General features: G+C 39.6%; 1 protein-coding gene across 1 annotated transcript in view; it reads left to right on the forward strand.

Moving 5' to 3' along the window:
* BRCA2 (BRCA2 DNA repair associated) overlaps window positions 1-17,432 on the forward strand; it is a 60,167-nt gene extending 42,735 nt beyond the window's left edge. The window contains exons 21-27 of the mRNA XM_007097645.3: window positions 235-356; window positions 2,655-2,853; window positions 3,073-3,236; window positions 3,322-3,460; window positions 13,069-13,313; window positions 15,099-15,245; window positions 16,176-17,432. Coding sequence (XP_007097707.2) covers window positions 235-356; window positions 2,655-2,853; window positions 3,073-3,236; window positions 3,322-3,460; window positions 13,069-13,313; window positions 15,099-15,245; window positions 16,176-16,814 — 1,655 coding nt within the window. The 3' untranslated portion in view covers window positions 16,815-17,432. The remainder of the gene's footprint in view (window positions 1-234; window positions 357-2,654; window positions 2,854-3,072; window positions 3,237-3,321; window positions 3,461-13,068; window positions 13,314-15,098; window positions 15,246-16,175) is intronic.
* Window positions 17,433-18,360: the final 928 nt, after the last annotated feature.

Genomic DNA, 18,360 nt, shown 5'->3' on the forward strand with positions numbered 1-18,360 from the left:
TAATCATGTCAAACACTTGACATGGAAGTCAGTGGTAAAATCTTTAAAGTGCATATCATATCGGCAGAAGTACTAGTGGTGTTTCACAAGAGAATTTAGAATCTGTAAAATTTTAATTCCATGAATGATGGTTTTTTTTAAGTTTTAATTTTTCTATTTAAATAAAAACCTATTGATATGTTTTAAAAAAAAAAAATTTTGTGGGTCAGCTAATTAGTGATGCTTTATTCCTAGAAAATATAACAAAACGATGTGTACCATTACGTGCATTAACAAGACAGCAAGTCTGTGCTCTGCAGGATGGTGCAGAGCTTTATGAAGCAGTGAAGAACGCACCAGACCCGGCTTCCCTTGAGGTGAGAGAGTAAGAGGGCGCACAGCGAGTCTTAACCTTAATCCTTTAAGGTGGGAAGCTGCTGTCGGTCTTCTGGCCATTACAGGAGGTGCTGTATTGAATTGGTGTTTCTCAGAGATGATGTGTGCATCTCTGGAGTGCTCAGTGATGTGCCAAACCAGTGCATTTCAGTTCTATACCAAATGGAGGACAGAGGGATTAAATAATTTTTTTTAACGTTTATTTATTTTTGAGAGTGGCGGAGGAGGGATAGAGAGAGGGAGATACGGGATGTGAAGCAGGCTCCAGGCTCTGAGCTGTCAGCACAGAGCCCGACGTGGGGGCTCCAACTCACGAACTGTGAGGTCATGATCTGAGCTGAAGTCGAACGCTTCACCAACTGAGCCACCCAAGCACCCTTTAAATAATTTTATGTATTAAATAAACGTGGCTTCAAATACAGGCAAAACTTGTTTACTTTTCAGATAAAACAAGTATCTTCAAAGCAGTGTCTCAGTTGCCATGTTCTCACCTGCTTCTCAGATCCTACCTAGAGTTTATTTTGATAATCCTCTAAGAATATTTTGGTGGAAAAGTGTCACAAGCACTAAATTGTGTTAGATTCACGGCTATGCCATTTATTAGACAACTGGGCTTAAAATAGCTATAACATGGGCATAAAATAAGTTGTTTGGGGATCAAATTAGATAATAAATGCAAAAATGTACTGTTATAAAGTTACATTATCAATGTTAGTTACTATTATCAGAACATCGTTTATTAAGGTAAGCTGCCTCCTAAGTTTTTAGACACCTGGGTATCTAGTTAATGCAAATTCTGGGATTAGTTGGCTAGATAGGAGGGGAAGTTTTAAGAAAACTGTTGTTTATTGATTAATCTCGTTTATTTGATGGCAATAAATCTGGTTGATAGCCTTAACTTTCTTAACTAGTAGGACTACGAAATAAACAGCACTCCGTTAGAGGAGAAGTGCTCTTCTGAATAGAATTCCTTCATATTACCAAATGTTACAACTGAGATCCACCCTGTGAGGAGTGTCAAGGGAAAAATCTGTGAGTGGCTTGATCACTAGGTCCTAAGAGTATATGATTCTGGAGCTTTCACTTAGATAAAGTTGTTAATGCAATTCTTGGAGGGAAAGATAGCCATCCATTTCTAAGAGACCTCGTCAAAAGGGTTTGTTTTCAGTGACAGTGTTGAGCGTTGGAAGACTGTGGAATCACAGTTTGGTTTTTTTAATCGTGTTTAAACACTCTTCATATTTAGAAAGACCTTTTCAGGGCACGGAGATTCCGTAGCTTCCCTTCCCACTGTGGATATTAACACGTGTGAGGCAGCAGCTATCTCGTGTGCTCTGTGTTGGGATTCTATTTCCTGTTTCATTTGATTTTATTTTTTGTTCATTCATTTTTGTTATACTGAGTAAGCATCCGAAGAGATACAGACAGCAATGTGCTAAAATGACTGGGAGAGAAGTGTGGAGGCAGAGAGAAGTGCTTGTAGCACATGTCTGTTTTCAGTCATATCTGCTGTTCCAGAGAGTTCATAAAATTGTACTGCAGCGGGGTAAGAATGGGAGCTCTTGAACTGCCTCTCCCTGTATGCCCTGCAAGTGATTCATTCTCTCTGCGTCAGTTTCAGCATCCATAACATGCAAACAATACGGTGCCCACCTCCACAGGGTTACTGTAAGGATTAAATGAATTAATACATTTGTCACACACAGATCCATTCCTCAAATATAGGGAGCATTCAAATGTCAGCCATTTGTAATCTTGATGACAGTTATGATTACTACGGTACATTTATAAGTAGGGGGTTATTTTGGCCCTGGGGAAATTTGTCACAAAGATAGGTGAACAGTCTAAGGCACCTGAAAATATTTGTTATATGATAAGCTAAGTACATTAATCTCAATTTTTATATTGTCATATTATTAAAGTGAACTCAGTTCTGTCGTATCTTATCCCCATTTAAAGAGATTCATGGGTCGCCTGGGTGGCTCAGTCGGTTAAGCATCCAACTTCAGCTCAGGTCATGATCTCACATGGTCCGTGAGTTCGAATCCCGCATCGGGCTCTGTGCTGACAGCTCAGAGCCTAGGGCCTGCTTTGAACTCTGTGTGTGTGTGTGTGTGTCTCTCTCTTTGTGCCTCTCCCCCACTCAGGCTCTGCCTGTCTCCCTGTCAAAAATAAACAAACATTACGAAATAAATAAAGAGGTTCATTTACAGTGGGTGAGATTTTTTGTTCTGTTTGCCTTTTATTCTAATAAAATTTGCCTTAATAAACGATCATAGGCTTATTTCAGTGAAGAGCAGATAAGAGCTTTGAATAATCACAGACAGATGTTGAATGATAAGAAGCAAGCACAGATCCAGCTGGAATTCAGAAAGGCTATGGAATCTGCTGAGCAAGGAGAACAAATGTTACCAAGGGATGTTACAACTGTGTGGAAGATGCGTATCATAAGCTATGGGAAAAAAGAAAAAGATTCAGGTCAGTATGTAAATTTTTTTAAGTTCAAGTACTATTTATTAACAAAATGACTTCAAATGCTAAAGTACAAAGTCAACATGTATCAGAGGAGCAAAAGTGGGCTACCAGTGCCCACAAGATAATGATACAGTCCTTGGATCTTTGTTGTTACCATATTTGTTTTATAAGAATTTTAATGATTATCAGTTCTTGTATTATGTCTTTTTCCTCTTTATCTAGTTACATTGAGTATCTGGCGTCCATCATCAGATTTATATTCCCTGTTAACAGAGGGAAAAAGATACAGAATCTATCATCTTGCAACGTCACAATCTAAAAGTAAATCTGAAAGAGCTAACATACAGCTAACAGCAACAAAGAAAACTCAGTATCAGCAGCTACCGGTACAAGCTTTTCGTTATAATTTAATTTTGATTAATGCATATTAGTTTAGAGAATCTACATACACTGATTTTTTTTTTCTTGTAGGCTTCAGATGAACTCCTATTCCAAGTTTATCAGCCGAGGGAGCCCCTTTACTTTAACAAACTATTGGATCCAGACTTCCAGCCACCTTGTTCTGAGGTGGACTTAATAGGATTCGTAGTTTCTGTTGTGAAAAAAATAGGTAATCCACAGTGTATTTTTTTTTAATTTTTTTTTCTTGTTTATTTTTTTTAATGTACATCCAAGTTAGTTAGCATATAGTGCAACAATGATTTCAGGAGTAGATTCCTTAATTCCCCTTACCCATTTAGCCCATCCCCCCTCCCACACCCCTTCCAGGAACCCTCTGTTTGTTCTCCATATTTAAGTCTCGTATGTTTTGTCCCCCTCCCTGTTTTTATATTATTTTTGCTTCCCTTCCATTGTGTTCATCTGTTCTGTGTCTTAAAGTCCTCATATAAGTGCAGTCCTGTGATATTTGTCTCTCTCTGACTGACTTCGCTTACTGTAATACCCTCTAGTTCCATCACGTAGTTGTAAATGGCCAGATTGCATTCTTTTTGATTGCCGAGTAATACTCCAGTGTGCGTGTGTGTGTGTATTTACCACATCTTTATCCATTCATCCATCAATGGACATTTGGACTCTTTCCACACTTTGGCTATTGTCGATAGTGCTGCTATAAACATGGGGGTGCATGCGCCCCTTCAAAACAGCATACCTATATCCCTTGGATAAATACCTAGTAGTGTGATTGCTGGGTCGTAGGGTAGTTCTATTTTTAATTTTTTGAGGAACCTCCATACTGTTTTCCAGAGTGGTTGCACCAGTTTGCATTCCCACCAGCAGTGCAAAAGAGATCCTCTTTCTCCCCATCCTCACCAACATCTGTTGTTACCTGAGTTGTTAATGTTAGCCACTTACAGGTGTGAGGTGGTATCTTATTGTGGTTTTGATTTCTATTTCCCTGATGAGGAGTGAAGTTGAGCATTTCTTCATGTGCTGGTTGGCCATCTGGATGTCTTCTTTGGAGAGGTGTCTATTCATGTCTTTTGCCCATTTCTTCACTAGATTATTTGTTTATTGGGTGTTGAGTTTGGTAAGTTCTTTATAGATGTTGGATACTAGCCCTTTATCTGATATGTCGTTTGCAAATATCTTCTCCCATTCTGTCGGCTGCCTTTTAGTTTTGCTGATTGTTTCCTTTGCTCCACGGTGTATTTTTAATTGTAGCTTTTTATGAATGCTTTTGGAAAATGTTATCTTTTAAAATTTGTCTTCCTTAAGATTAATTGGAGTTACAAATCAGCAAATTTAGTGACTAGCGATTTGAAAGTAGGCCTGTGTTAACCTCAGTTCTTCATGAAAAGCAATTCTACAGTATTACAGGGAAAGAACCTACATCCTATTCTGTGCTATTTAATTTTAAAGAAGTTGCTAGGAATGTTTTGTAGCATTTGAATGGTTACTGGGTAAATAATTATAACTTCCCTCTATAGTTTATTGAGCATTCAAACCTCCACCTCCCGCTTCTCTGCAATATCCCTCATTATCCCAAATAATGTCTCTTGTTCTAAAGCCAACTTTGTTTATTTAGTGTGGCCGCTCCAACTTTTGTATGGTTAGTACTTGTTTGTATGGTACATCTTTTCCCACCTGGTATTTTTAACCTGTCAACATCTTTATATTTAAATTGGGTTTCTGGAAGACAGCCCAGTTGGATCTTGCTTTCTTATCCAGTGTGAGGGTCTCTGGTCTTTTAACTGGTTTGTTTAATCTGATCAACTTTAATGTGATTATTAGCATGGTTGGATTAAAATGTACCTACCACCTTGCTAGCTAGCTATTTTCCCTGTGTCCCATTAGTTCCCTGTGTTGGAAGGTTATTCTCTGTGATGTTCCTACACATTTTGTAGCAGCCATTGTCTCAGACTCTCACTTCAAGAATGCTTATATAGCAAAAAAATCTTGGAAGGATGGAGATCGTGTCTGCCTCCAACACAGAGGGCACATTTATTTCCCAACCAGGGAATCTGGTCTCTTTTTCTATGTGTTTGATTTTTTTTTTCTTGCTTATTGTTGTTGTTATTGTTGTTGTTTAAATTCCATGGGTGAGATTCTGATTATATTTCGAAGGAGAGGGACAGTGTGAAGTAAAGAGAGGAGTCAAGGAGCTCAGTGCCAAGGTGTTTGGTCTGAGCACATGAGAAGAGAGAGCGGTCATTTACTGAGAGGGAAAGAGTACAAGAAAAAGAGACGTGTGTGGGAAGGGTGAAGAGCTCAGTTTGGTCAGTTAAGGTTTAGATGCTTAGTCTAAACAGAAATTTCTACCTGACAGTTGGGTATGCCGGAGTCTGGGGAAGTGGTCTGGGCTGAAGATGTAAAGTGGGACATCATCAACGTACAGGTGCCGTTTAAAGCTGTGAGACCGGATGAGGTCAGTGGGTGTGGGAGTAGCTAGAGAGGTGGCTCCGACACTCTGACGCTTAGAAGCAGGAAGATGTAAAGGAACCAGTAAAAGAAACAAGAGGAGCAGCCTGAGGAGTGGGAGGAATCCTTAGGGAGGGAGCTGCGCTGAGAGCCCAGAGGGAAGAGTTCCAGAGAGAGGGGACTCGGATAGCAGTTGATAGCTGAGACAGGGAGGCGAGGGCCAGGAAGGGGCTGCTGGCTTGAGCCCCAGGAGGAGCCAGTCTGATGGTAAGGTGGGCAGGGGAGTGGAAGGAGAGGCACGCGCACAGTGGACACAGGCATTATAAGGTCAGGCTTCAAGCACCGAAGGGAAATGGAGCACCCACGAGAGGGAGAATTGGGATCAAGAGAATGTCTGTGTTTTCCAGTGCAAGTGCTACCAGCATCCTGATGAGATCGTGTACACTGACTAGAAAGGTCCAGTAACGGGAGTGAATGTTTTTAGAGGTGGGGAGCAGCAGGGAGCCAAGAGCAGGGGAGACAGCTACCCCAGCCTGACGTCCTGTAGCACAAGAGGTCTGCGGGGGGCAGCAGTGGCCTCGGAGGAGGAGAGCCAGGTCTCAGTTACAGCAGGCCGGTAAAGACAGCACTTAAGGAATGGTTGAGGGTAGTGGGGACTTGTCCAGTGAAGGTGTTCCAGGCGACAGGGAGAGGTAGGAGACGGTGCGAAAGGAGGTAGTGTATGAAACTTTCCGGAGATGGGAAATACGGCAGGACCCGGGAGCCTGGCTGCTTGTGGAGACTTACCTGAGATCGCTTCTCATGGCCCCAGGGCAGATAGCGGTGAGGAGGTGAGGTGCACGGGAGGAAACCCTCCGTGTGGAGACCTGCCAGGAGCCAGTGGTTCTTGACTTTCTACCTTATCCAAGACCATTTTTCCCCCTCTCAGTTACTGAGTAATGGCTGCGAACTTGAGTTTCTTTCCACTATATATTGCCCGTCTCTGGGAGATACTAGGTTCTTCATCATTTTTCCTGGTTCCGTGAGTCCCCTGTGATTAATTTGCATTGCTGCCATAACTAAGTACCACAAACTGGGGGAGCGTAAACAACCAAAATTTACTGTCTCCGTTCTGCAGACCAGAAGTCCGAAAGCAAGGTGTTGGCAGAGTTGGTTCCTTCTGCGGCTGTGAGGGAGACGTGTTCAGCGCCTTGCTCCCCGCACCCGCTGGTTTGCTGGCAATCTTTACTGCTCCGTGGCTTATAGGTGCACCGCCACGATCTCTGCCTTCATCTTCACGTGGCTTTCTCTCTGTGCGCGTGTCTGTGTCCAAACTTCCCCTTTGTATGAGGACATTGATCGTCACGACTGCATCTTAACTTGATTACGTCTGCAAAGACCTTGTTTCCAAATAAGGTCACGCTCACAGGTACTGGGAGTCAGGACTTCAACATCTTGAGTGGGGGACACAGTTCAACCCACCAACACCCTGGAATGTTCACTTCTGTCGGTCCTGGTCGTCTGCTTTTCCCCTGCAGCCATGTTCATTATTTGCGATCAGAAGAGGAAAAAGGTAAGATGCCCATTCCGTTTGCTTTTCTTCAGGTTTACAGGTAATAGAATTCTCAAATTTTCACCAGTTTGGGGAAGGAGATGAGAAGCTGAGCCCTTCTGTGCCTGGCCTAGCCACACTCTCGTTTCTTTCTTTCATCACCAATTTTTAAATTTTACATCAGAACATTCCTCATTTGGGTTTTTAGTGAACATTTCTTTTTTTTTATTTAGTTTGATGTTAAATGTTAGAGGAAAAAATTCTCTTCGAATGTTTCGAAGTGCCACCTTAAACCCAAAGTAGTACTTATCTAACACTCAAATCTACTGATGATGGTTCCTGGCTTAAAATCTTCAGTGGCTCCTGTCCCTTAGAAAATGAAACCCACACTCCTTCATAGGCCTGAAAAACTCTTCAGCTGCCTCAAACCACCACCCCACACACCTCAGCTAAACTATGCCACTTCATGTGCCTGATGCATTATATATAACATTTAACACTTTCAACCTTTAAAAAATACACCTTACTGACAATGCCCATTGTCCTCCTGTCTAAAGGAGTTGGAGAACCGTTGTCCTTCGTCATTCAGCCCAGCTGAATAATGTTCCTCCCCAGCTGGGTGCTTATGCCAGCTTACATCTTCCCTCCTCAGTTTCTGCAGCGTTTAGTGCGTTGGGTTGCTTCAGCATCCGTCACGTGGCCCATGATCCTGTGTCCACCTTTCTGAACCTCCTCCCCACCAATGATACTGTGATCTCTTCAAGGAAAGGGACTCAGTTTTAGTTTCTTTCTGTCCCCACTTCTAACAAAACGGGGCGGGGGGAGTGGGTAATTGTTGAAAACGTCACATATGTACATGAAGTGCTCGTAGTAATGCTGTTCATTTGCTGTTATCATCCCTCTGTACAGATGGGGAGACCGGAGCTCAGAGATGTTAAATAACCTGCCCAAGGTCACAGTTATATAAACGATTGGAACCCATACTTTCAGGCTCTAATGCCTGTGTGTTCTTCTTATGCTTCAGCTAACAGAGCCAAACCAAATCCAACCATCTGAGAGTTGGGCTTGAAGTAGGGACTACTGTGTGTTCAATCTGTGGTGTTACTATATTACAAACACTGTGGCATCCGATGAATTAATTAAGTGAGATCACTTCTTAGGTCAGTTTCCCAGGAAACAGACTGAGATTTTCATGCAGATGTATTGGAAAGTGCACTCAGGAGCAGCACCTGTGGGGAAGCAGCACCTGCCTCTGGGCAGAGAGGGGAGCTGGGGGGCGGGAGGGTGCCGCTCAGGGAGCCGTGCAGCGCTTGGCAGAGGGGGGAGCCCTGCAGTGCCGTTGCTGCAGAGGTACAGCAGTCCCGGTCTGGTGGGGATTCTGCAGCTGGCGTGTCTTTTAGCGAGAATTTGTGAAGTGGCCTCACATACTGCTGTGTGCTTTAGCCTTTCAGTGAAACTTTCGAAAAAGAATTTAAAGGGAACAGTGGATTCTGCGTGAGTTCCGAACAATCCCAGACTGCAAACCTGCAGAATAATCTCCCTCTTATCCTTTTATTTTCATGATTTTTTCAGTGCCAACATTCTAAAAGTGTTACTTGAAAAAAATTCTTCCAGTTGTTACCATTTGTACGAGATGTGTGGTAATTACAGAAAATTTTCTATTTTTTTTCAGTGTATATAATTTGATCTAGGTATGAAACCTGTACTGAGGAAAAAATGAAATGAGGGAGCTATCCTGGAAGCTTATTTTCATATTTTGCATTTTCTAAATGTTTTTCAGTAAACAAGTATTGCTTTTAAAATTGGGGGGAAAACATAGTTTAAAGAAGCACATTTGAGAGAAGGGCTGTAATCATTTTGAATATAATTAGAGGCAAATTCCCAAATTAGAAAATTGAACATACTTGGGAAACATAATTTCTCTAAAAGCAGTATTTAATATTTAGGATTACAATCCATTAAATGAATCTACTTATTAAATTGAAAACAGTGAAAGGAATAACCATCATTTGCAACAGGATAAATCATTATCTGAGAATGGCAATTCTTTAGGTTCCTATCATTTATAAGGGAAACATAATTCTTGAAGTAACAGAGACAAGAAATTCTAAATCGTTAGATTAAATGGTGAGTGCCTCAGTCCTGTCTCTTCCCATTTTTGGCATTGAAACTTTTTCACTTTTTATTTTGAATAATTTCAGGCCTTCAGAAAAGTTGCAAAACTAATGCAGACTTTACAATTATCCCTCCCCCAGCTTCGCCTAATGTCAGCATCTTGTGTGACCATGGTACCATTATTAGATTCTGGAAGTTAACATTGGCATAATATTATTACCTGCAGTGTAGATTTAAGTGTAGATTTATGCTGTTTTACTTCTTCTGTTCCAGGATCCCACTTTCGTGTAATCATCATTTCTCCCGAGTCTCCTCTCGTCTTTAACAGTTCCCCAGTCTTCTCTTGGTTATTTTTTTTTTTTATGTTTATTTACTTTTGACAGAGAGAGAGACAGAGCATGAGTGGGGGAGGGGTAGAGAGAGGGGGAGACACAGAATCCGAAACAGGCTCCAGGCTCCGAGCTGTCAGCACAGAGCCCGACACAGGGCTCGAGCTCCATGGATTGCGAGATCATGACCTGAGCCAAAGTCAGACGGTCAACCGACTGAGCCACCAGGTGCCCCTCCCCAGTCTTCTCCCGTTTTTTCCAATCTTGACTCTCTTGAATAGACTGATCATGTTGTAGCATTTTCCTCACCTTGGGTTTGTCTGATGTTTTCTCATGATTGGAATAAGGTTATACATATCTGGCAAAACTGCCACAGAAACAGTGTTGTGTCTGTCCGCCTCCCCATCAAGGGTTTAATGATGCTGATATTGCTTGTTACTGGGAGCGGCAGCCTTGAGGTCTGCAACCTTAACCTTAAAGGAGATTCCTTGAGACTATGCAAGTCCAATTTCACCTCAAACTTTTCACCAATTAATTTTAGCATCTATCAGCTGATTTTGTTTGCAGGAGTTTTTACTGTAGTGTTTGCCTAATGATTTCCTTTTTTTTCTTTCTTCTTTCATTCTCCATTTCTTGGAGCTCTACTATAAGGAAGAGCTGCCCCTTTTCCCCAAATTTACTTTCTTATTTGATTTATATCAGTATGGACGAATGAATATGTATTTTAGTCTGTGGGTTACAATTCAATACCTGCATTATTTTGTTGTTCAGATTGTTTCAGTTTGGGCCACTAGGAGTTTTTTCAGGTTGACTCCTGTAATTTTGCGAGCACCTCTTTTCGGCATTACAAGATGTTCCAGGTTCATCTTATATGTTCCTTGCCCCAATCAAGTTGGACCAACTACTTCTCAAAGAAACCCTGGATCACTTTTTTCTTTCTTTCTTTTTTCTTTTTCTTTCTTTCTTTCTTTTTTTTTTTTTTTTTTTTTGAGAAAACTGTTTATAGCCATGACCTAATGGCTAGATACACTCATTACTGCACAGGCATCATTGCTTCTAGGCCGTATCAGACAGAAGGCGCCAGGAAGTATGTGTGTATATTCTATTGTGGATTTCCCCCTCTGTGGTTGGGCTTGTTTGTTGGTGGGATAGGTGAAGCGTGTGTGAAACACTGTGGTTCTAAGAATCAGCTGCACAAAGACATACCAAGGGAAGCATCACTTTTCATTCCTTCCACCCCAGTGCTGTTTCTCCCCTGCTTTCTACCCACGTCCTGCCTCTGTAGTTTCTGCTTTATCCTTCCTGTATTTGTTCTCCACAAGTGGACAGATACATGTACAATCTCTTATATCAGCTTCTTTCTTATATGAAGAGTAACAAACTTTAATTTTTGTGCGTGTGCGTGCTTTTTTCACTTAACAGTATCAATTCATAGCAAGCTATCTCATTCTTTATTTCTTTTTAATTCCTAGATATTCTATTTTTAGTGCAATTGTAAATGGGATTTTCTTAATTTCTCTTTCTGCTACTTAGTTATTAGTAAATAGAAACACTATAGATTTCTGTGCATTAATTTTGTATCCTGAAACTTGAATGAATTCATGGATCAGTTCTAGTAGTTTTTTTGATGGAGTCCTTATGGTTTTCTATATAGTGTCATGTCATCTGCAAAGAGTGAAAGTTTAATTTCTTTCCTACCATTTGGTTCCCTTTTCGTGTTTTTCTTTTTTGTCTAATTGCTGCAGCTAGGATATCTAGTACTGTGTTGAATAAAAATGGTGAGAGTGGACATCTTTGTCTTGTTCCTGATTTTAGGGGGAAAGCTCTCAGTTTTTTACCACTGAGTATGATGTTGGCTGTGGGTTTTTCATATGTTCCCTCTAACCCTGCTTTGTTGAGGATTCTCATCATGAATGGATGTTGTACTTTGTCAGATCCTTTTTCTGCTTCTGTTGAGATGATCATATGATTTTTTTTCCTTTCTTTTCTTGATGTAATGTATTGTGGTGATTAATTTGCAAATATTGAACCACTCTTGTATCCTGGGAATGAAACCCCTTTGATTGTGGTGAATGTTTTTTTTAATGTATTGTTGGATTCAGTTTCCTAATGTTTTGTTGAGGATTTGTTCATCGGGCATATTGGCGTGTAGTTTGTTTTCAAGTGTCTATCTGGTTTTGATATCAGGATAATGCTGTACTCATAGAGTGTATTTGGGAGTCTTCCTTCCTCTTCTGTTTTTTGAACTAGTTTGAGAAGAATAGGTATTCACTGTTACTTAAATGTTCACCTGTGAATTCACCTGTGAAGCCATCTGGTCCTGGGCTTTTGTTTATTGGGAATTGTTTGATTACTGATTCATTTTCACTGCTAGTAATCAGTCTGTTCAAATTTTCTGTTTCTTCCTGATTCAGTTTTGGGAGGTTACATGTTTCTAAGAATTTATGCATTTCTTCTAGATTGTCCAAGTTGTTGGCATATACTTTTTCATAATGTGATCTTTGTATTTTTATTATTTCTCCTCCTTCATTTGTGATTTTGTTTGAGCCCTCTTTTTCTTGAGGAGTCTGGCTTTGGTCTGGTTTACCAATTTTGTTTATCTTTTCAAAGATCTAGCTTCTGGTTTCATTGATCTTTTTTTTTTTTTTTTTGTCTCATTTATTTCTGCTCTAATCTTTATAATTTCTTTCCTTCTACTAGCTTTGGATTTTGTTTGTTCTTTTTCTGTTTCCTTTGGGTGTAAGTTTAGGTTGTTTATTAGGGATTTTTCTTATTTCTTGAAGTAGGCCTGTATTGCTATAAACTTCCCTGTTAGAACAGCTTTTGCTTCTTCCCAAAGATCTTGGACCGTTTGTTTACAGAGCACTTCCTCATTCTTTTGTACAGCTGCATAGTACAAAATTGTATGAATGTGCCAGTGTTTGTCCCTACCGCTCTCCTGTGCTTCAGTGAGTAACCTTGTACAGAGTGTTTTCATGAATCTTGTTCATATATATCTCACTATTATTGGAAGTACATCTTCAGAATTGAGTACTAAAAGTGGGGTTGCTGGGTGGAAAGGTAAGTGTGTGTCATTTTGCTGGATTCTACCAGTTTTTTCTCCAGAGGGTTGCACAAATTTGTATTCCCACCAGCAATGTATGAGTATACCTGCTTCCCCATGGCCTAAGTAACAGAATATGTTGTCATATTAACACTGAAATTTTAACACCATAAACAGCAGGTTATTTTGGAAATTCTGAGCTTTCTCTAAACTTTTTTTGGTCTGTTTTACTATTAGCATACCAAAACAAATAGGCATATTAGAACTTCCTTGAATTTTTTAAAATTTATCTCACATATGTAATGAAGTGGAATTTTTTGTTTTGTTTTGTTTCATCTTAGGTTTTGCTCCTTTGGTCTATTTGTCAGATGAATGCCATAATTTATTGGCAATCAAAGTCTGGACCGATCTTAATGAAGACATTGTTAAACCTCATACATTAATTGCTGCTAGCAACCTCCAGTGGCGACCAGAATCTAAATCAGGAATTCCTACTTTATTTGCTGGAGATTTTTCCAGGTTTTCTGCCAGTCCAAAGGAGGGCCATTTTCAAGAGACATTCCACAAAATGAAAAATACTATTGAGGTAAAATTACTTTGGGCATTACCACGCATTTTGGTATTTTCTTATTTTGATGGTCAAACATCAAGGAAATGGTGGCTTCTATGAAAATTGGATAGTCAGGAAATAATGTGAGATGAGGGTTCCTCAAAGATGAATTGCTCAGGAGCCTGAGGAGATGGGGGGGACAACAGCTGGGAGAAAGTGACTTGAAGGGTATTGAGTGAGGAGAAATCCTGAGGAGGATGTTCAGAGCTACAGGTCATGTGGGCAACAAGAATGAGTTACCCATGGTTCATAGCAGTATCATTAGTTAATAACTGGCAGATTCCAAATTCATGTTTTAAACTCCCTATCTAGTATTTTACAGTTTATGTCTGTCCTTGATTTGAAATAATCTCAAATAGGAGAATACTGAAATTATTTTCCCTGGGTAATGTATACATTTTATGCTTAAATTTATACATATAGCAAGTAATAATTATTAGCTACAGTTTTAGAGTGCTTGCTGTATGTCAGGCCTTGTTCATAGCCTGTCGCATTCAATTCTTCCACCAATCCTATGAGGTGGGGAACTGCTTTTCCATTTTATTGATGAAAAACAGCGAGATTAAGTCACACAGCCAAGTTGTTAGAAGCAAGATTCATACTTAAGCTCTCTGAGTGCACAGCCCCAACTTTTTTTTTTTTTTTTTTTTTTTTTTAGAGAGAGAGATGAAGGGAGGGAGGGAGGGGCGGAGTGAGAAGGAGACACACAATCCTTAGCAGGCTCTAGGCTCTGAGCTATCAGCACGGAGCCCGAGACGGGGCTCAAACTCACAAACCACAAGATATGACCTGAACTGAAGTCAGATGCTTAACTGACTGTGCCACCCAAGTGCCCCTGCATAGCCCCACCTATTAACCACTGTGCAATGCTGCCTCCCAATAAAATTTTGGATTTTAAAAATTGCTAACTAGTAAAGAATCTTCAAGATAAGGCTGTTAGTTTGATATCTGAAATGTGTGTTGTTCAAAATATATATATAAATAAAATTATATTTTAAAAGCATCAGAGTAGCCAGCTGTATCAAGGAAGTTTGTGTAATATTTTACCTAAAGACTCAATATATATTATAGTGAAGAATAACACCCTGATTGATCTGGTTTCTAAATTGGGGGTGGAGTGGGAATTATATTCACCATTTGGCCTCCATACAGATGAAAAACAGCCCAGAATTTCTCCCAGGTTTTATTCAAGGATTGTTCAGAGACAACTGTTATTTACATAGCATTTTTAACTTTTACAAAATACTCTCATGAATTAGGTTAAATTATATAAAATTGCTGGTATTCGACCAGTTGTAACTTCTGAAACAACAGTTTTATGTGGCTTAACCTATACATTGTTTCCGTTCTTAGAACAGACGTGAGGCAGTTGTCTCATTTTACTACTAACCCAGGGCATACTCTATAGATGTTAGGTGATTTACAGCTATTAGGTAGGAAATAGAGCTGGAACTTGAGCCCCCGTCTTCCAGCTCCTAATCCAGTACCATGGAATACCTTGTAATTAAACTGACTGGTTGGCAAGATCTCTCCCGTCTCTTTCCTTCCCTGACGTACACACACTCCCTCCCTCCCTCCAACATGTTGGCTTTGCATTTTTACACTGGTATATTGTTTGACAGTTGCTCTCAAATTTTGGGTGTTTCATTCTTTTTTTCTGGTCTGAATCTTTTATTTCTAATTTTAAAGGTAACATTTTCTGAAAACATGAAAATGTGTGTTTTCATTTTACAAAACAGCTTTTCCAATTTATTTTCTTAGAATATTGATACGTTTTGCAATGATGCAGAAAACAAACTTGTGCATATACTTAATGCCAACAGTCCCAAGGTGTCCACCCCAACGAAAGACTATACTTCAGAGCCACACACCGTTCAAACCGTCCTTGGCCTAGGAAGTAAACTTTCGGTAAGTTAATTGAAAGAATTTTATGAGTATTATGTACGCAGTCAATACTATATTCTGGTGTGCATGTGGTAAACTTGGTGAAATGGAATTAAACTTGACCAGAAAGTGTAGTTTATTGTTCAGTGGCTCCTGTAAGTATAGGTTATCTGGAAATTATATCTTGCTTATCAAAGCCAGATGGAACCTTCTTTGGGGTCACATTTGACAAACAGGTGCTTTCGTTTTTAGCATTGCAAGTGCATGTGATAGAAAATAGTGTTTTGCCTCTGTTTTGCCTCTGTCCTTTTGCTAGAAGGACTATTCTATACAGTTAGGGGTGTTTCTAAGCTCAGCTTAACTCTTTAAATCACCGTACATGCAAATTAAGCTGTAAGGTCTGTAATACTGACTGATGACTAAATCTCAAGTAGCTAACAGTTGCTTAGTGTATCTGTATTAACTCATTTAATCTTTACCACAACCCATGGGATGAAAATTATCTCTGTTTTGCAAATGAGGAAACTATGGTCTAGAGAGGTTGAACAGTTGCCTAAAGTCACAAAACTAGAAAAGTTAAGTGTTAGAACCCAGGCAGTCTGTGCTCTTAAAATGGTTTAAAAATGCTCATCTTTGTTTAAGCTGTTCATGAAAAAAGAAAAGATTCAAGAGTCAGTTAAATCCCCCTGCCTCCCTTTTTGTCTTTTATTACAATTAGTCTTCATTCTTTTTTCTTTTTGTGTCATTTTTGTATCCTTGTATGCAAAACTGTTTCCTTCTGGAATGAGAACAATAATGTAAATGTCTCTTGAAATCATCTGACCTATGAGTCACGATGGGCGTGAGAATGTATGTGGTATTTGTGTGCTTAAATATTTCTAACGAAAAGCTGATTTGATGATGTTTTACATATTAGTGCATCATTATCTAGGCTGCATTTTGTCTTTTTATCAGATGTCTTCTCCCAATAGTGAGATGAATTACCAGAGTCCTTTATCACTTTGTAAGCCGAAAACAAAGTCTGTGCCCACACCTGGATCAGCCCAAATGACTTCAAAGTCTTGTTATAAAGGGGAGAGAGAGCTGGATGACCCGAAAACCTGCAAGAAGAGAAAAGCCTTAGATTTTTTGAGTAGACTGCCTTTACCTCCACCTGTGAGTCCCATTTGTACATTTGTTTCTCCAGCTGCACAGAAGGCATTTCAGCCACCACGGAGTTGTGGCACCAAATACGAAACACCTATGAAGAAAAGAGAGTTGAATTCCCCTCAGAGGACTCCACTGAAATTTAATGACACTTCCCTTGTGGAAAGTGATTCAATAGCTGACGAAGAACTTGCATTGATCAACACTCAAGCCCTTTTGTCTGGTTCGCCAGGAGAAGATCAACTTCTGTCTCCCAATGACTCCCCTAGGACTGCTCCCACGAGCTCAAAAGATTATGTCAGGCCGAAAAGGTATCCTCCTGCCTCTGGGATACGAGACTGCGAGAACCCCCAGGCCAGCACCGAAGGATGGGAGCCTGACGTGCAGGACACAGATACAGTAAAAAGGTCATCTGTGAGACTGCAAAGGCGACAACAGCAAACATGACGATAAGTCACTGACTCAGCCTCTCCAGTTTGTAAAAAATACAGCTTCAAACGGCACATCAGTGTTCGCATAATGAGAAAAATAGTCTCTAATTTCCCTGGGTGCCTGTCTATCACAGGAATGCTCTTTGCCTGCCTCTGGGCTTTGATTTGTTACCGATCTTAAAATTGACTGGGTCTTTATTAACTAATCAAGAAAAAAAATCTCCCTTAAATCTTTATGACTGAATTTGATCACTGGACTTGACCAAGTATTATTTTACAAAGTAACTTTTTCTTTAAGTTGTGTCCTTAATTAAATGAAACTAAGTTCGTAAGTACAGTTATTTTGACTCCTGTAATTCTTTTTAGTTTAGTTCCTATCTTAGATGGTTTGGTTTAGTTTTGTTTCTCGGAGATAGCCCACTGTGACCCAGTTTTCCCTAACAAACGTGTTGATTCTCTTCTACTTCTATCCTAATTAAACGTCAGGAAGAGAAAGATACAACAGTGGTGTTTTCTAAGACCCATTCTTCAACCCTAAGTCGGCATAACTACAAGAAAAACAGAATCCCCAATGTAATTCCTTTTTATGATTCCACTGTGATCTCTGAAATTATTTTAATTAAAAATTCAAGTACTTTAAATCAGATTTCATAGTGTTAATGTTTTTGTAACAAAATGATCATCTGCAACTTCAGAGAAAACTGTTCTTTCAAATTGGCAGATTCTACCCACTTTATTTTTAGCCCTGTCACAGGACTCAGCAGTACTTCCTTTAAACCTGGTTTTCTCTAACCACCAAGGCAGACAGTAATAGTTCAATATAAGAGGATATTCTCGTTTGTGACTTTCTTACGCTTAATGGAGAAAAGAGAATGCACTTCCAACCAGGAGCCGATAGCATGGAAAAGCTCTGAAATCAGGTCTTTTACTATGCCTTAAGTTTATATAAAATACCCTGTTTTCAAATCTAATTAGAAACGCATTTCAAAGCCAAGGATAAATCTTTTAAAAAGCAATTTTTTCTTTCATAACTGTGATCCATGATTTTTGGCTCCTCTAAAAATTAACGTAACAATAATCCATTCTGCAGTTCTTTTTAACTCAAGTGTTCTGCCAGTCTTGTTAATACATGATTTAAATTTTGTTCGTAAAACAATTTGGTCTTCCCATCCTAATCATTTTCCAAGTGATCCACTCTAGAACAGGGAATAAAACTGGAGTCTCAGATGAACAAAAAAGAATTAGAAGAATCTAACCTGAACTGCTACTGCATCCTCTATTCTTCCTTACCATTTAGACCACACATTATAGAGAGATCTCATGCACACACTCCTTTTTTACACATTGTAAAAAATATAGGAAGCTATATAAGCAAAATATGAAGCTTAAGTATATGCAGATATTGTCCCCTAAGAAGTGACAATGATTACAAAGTCAAGAATGTACACCATAGGATTAGGGATAATGGTAAAAGCAGTTTGTGTTACTCAGCAATTACTTAACGAGACCCTATCTTGTACGTAAAGCACTATGCCGGCTCTGTGAACGATACAAACGTTAAT

Source organism: Panthera tigris, chromosome A1 (genome assembly GCF_018350195.1).
Source record: "Panthera tigris isolate Pti1 chromosome A1, P.tigris_Pti1_mat1.1, whole genome shotgun sequence".
Classification (NCBI taxonomy): Eukaryota; Metazoa; Chordata; class Mammalia; order Carnivora; family Felidae; genus Panthera; species Panthera tigris.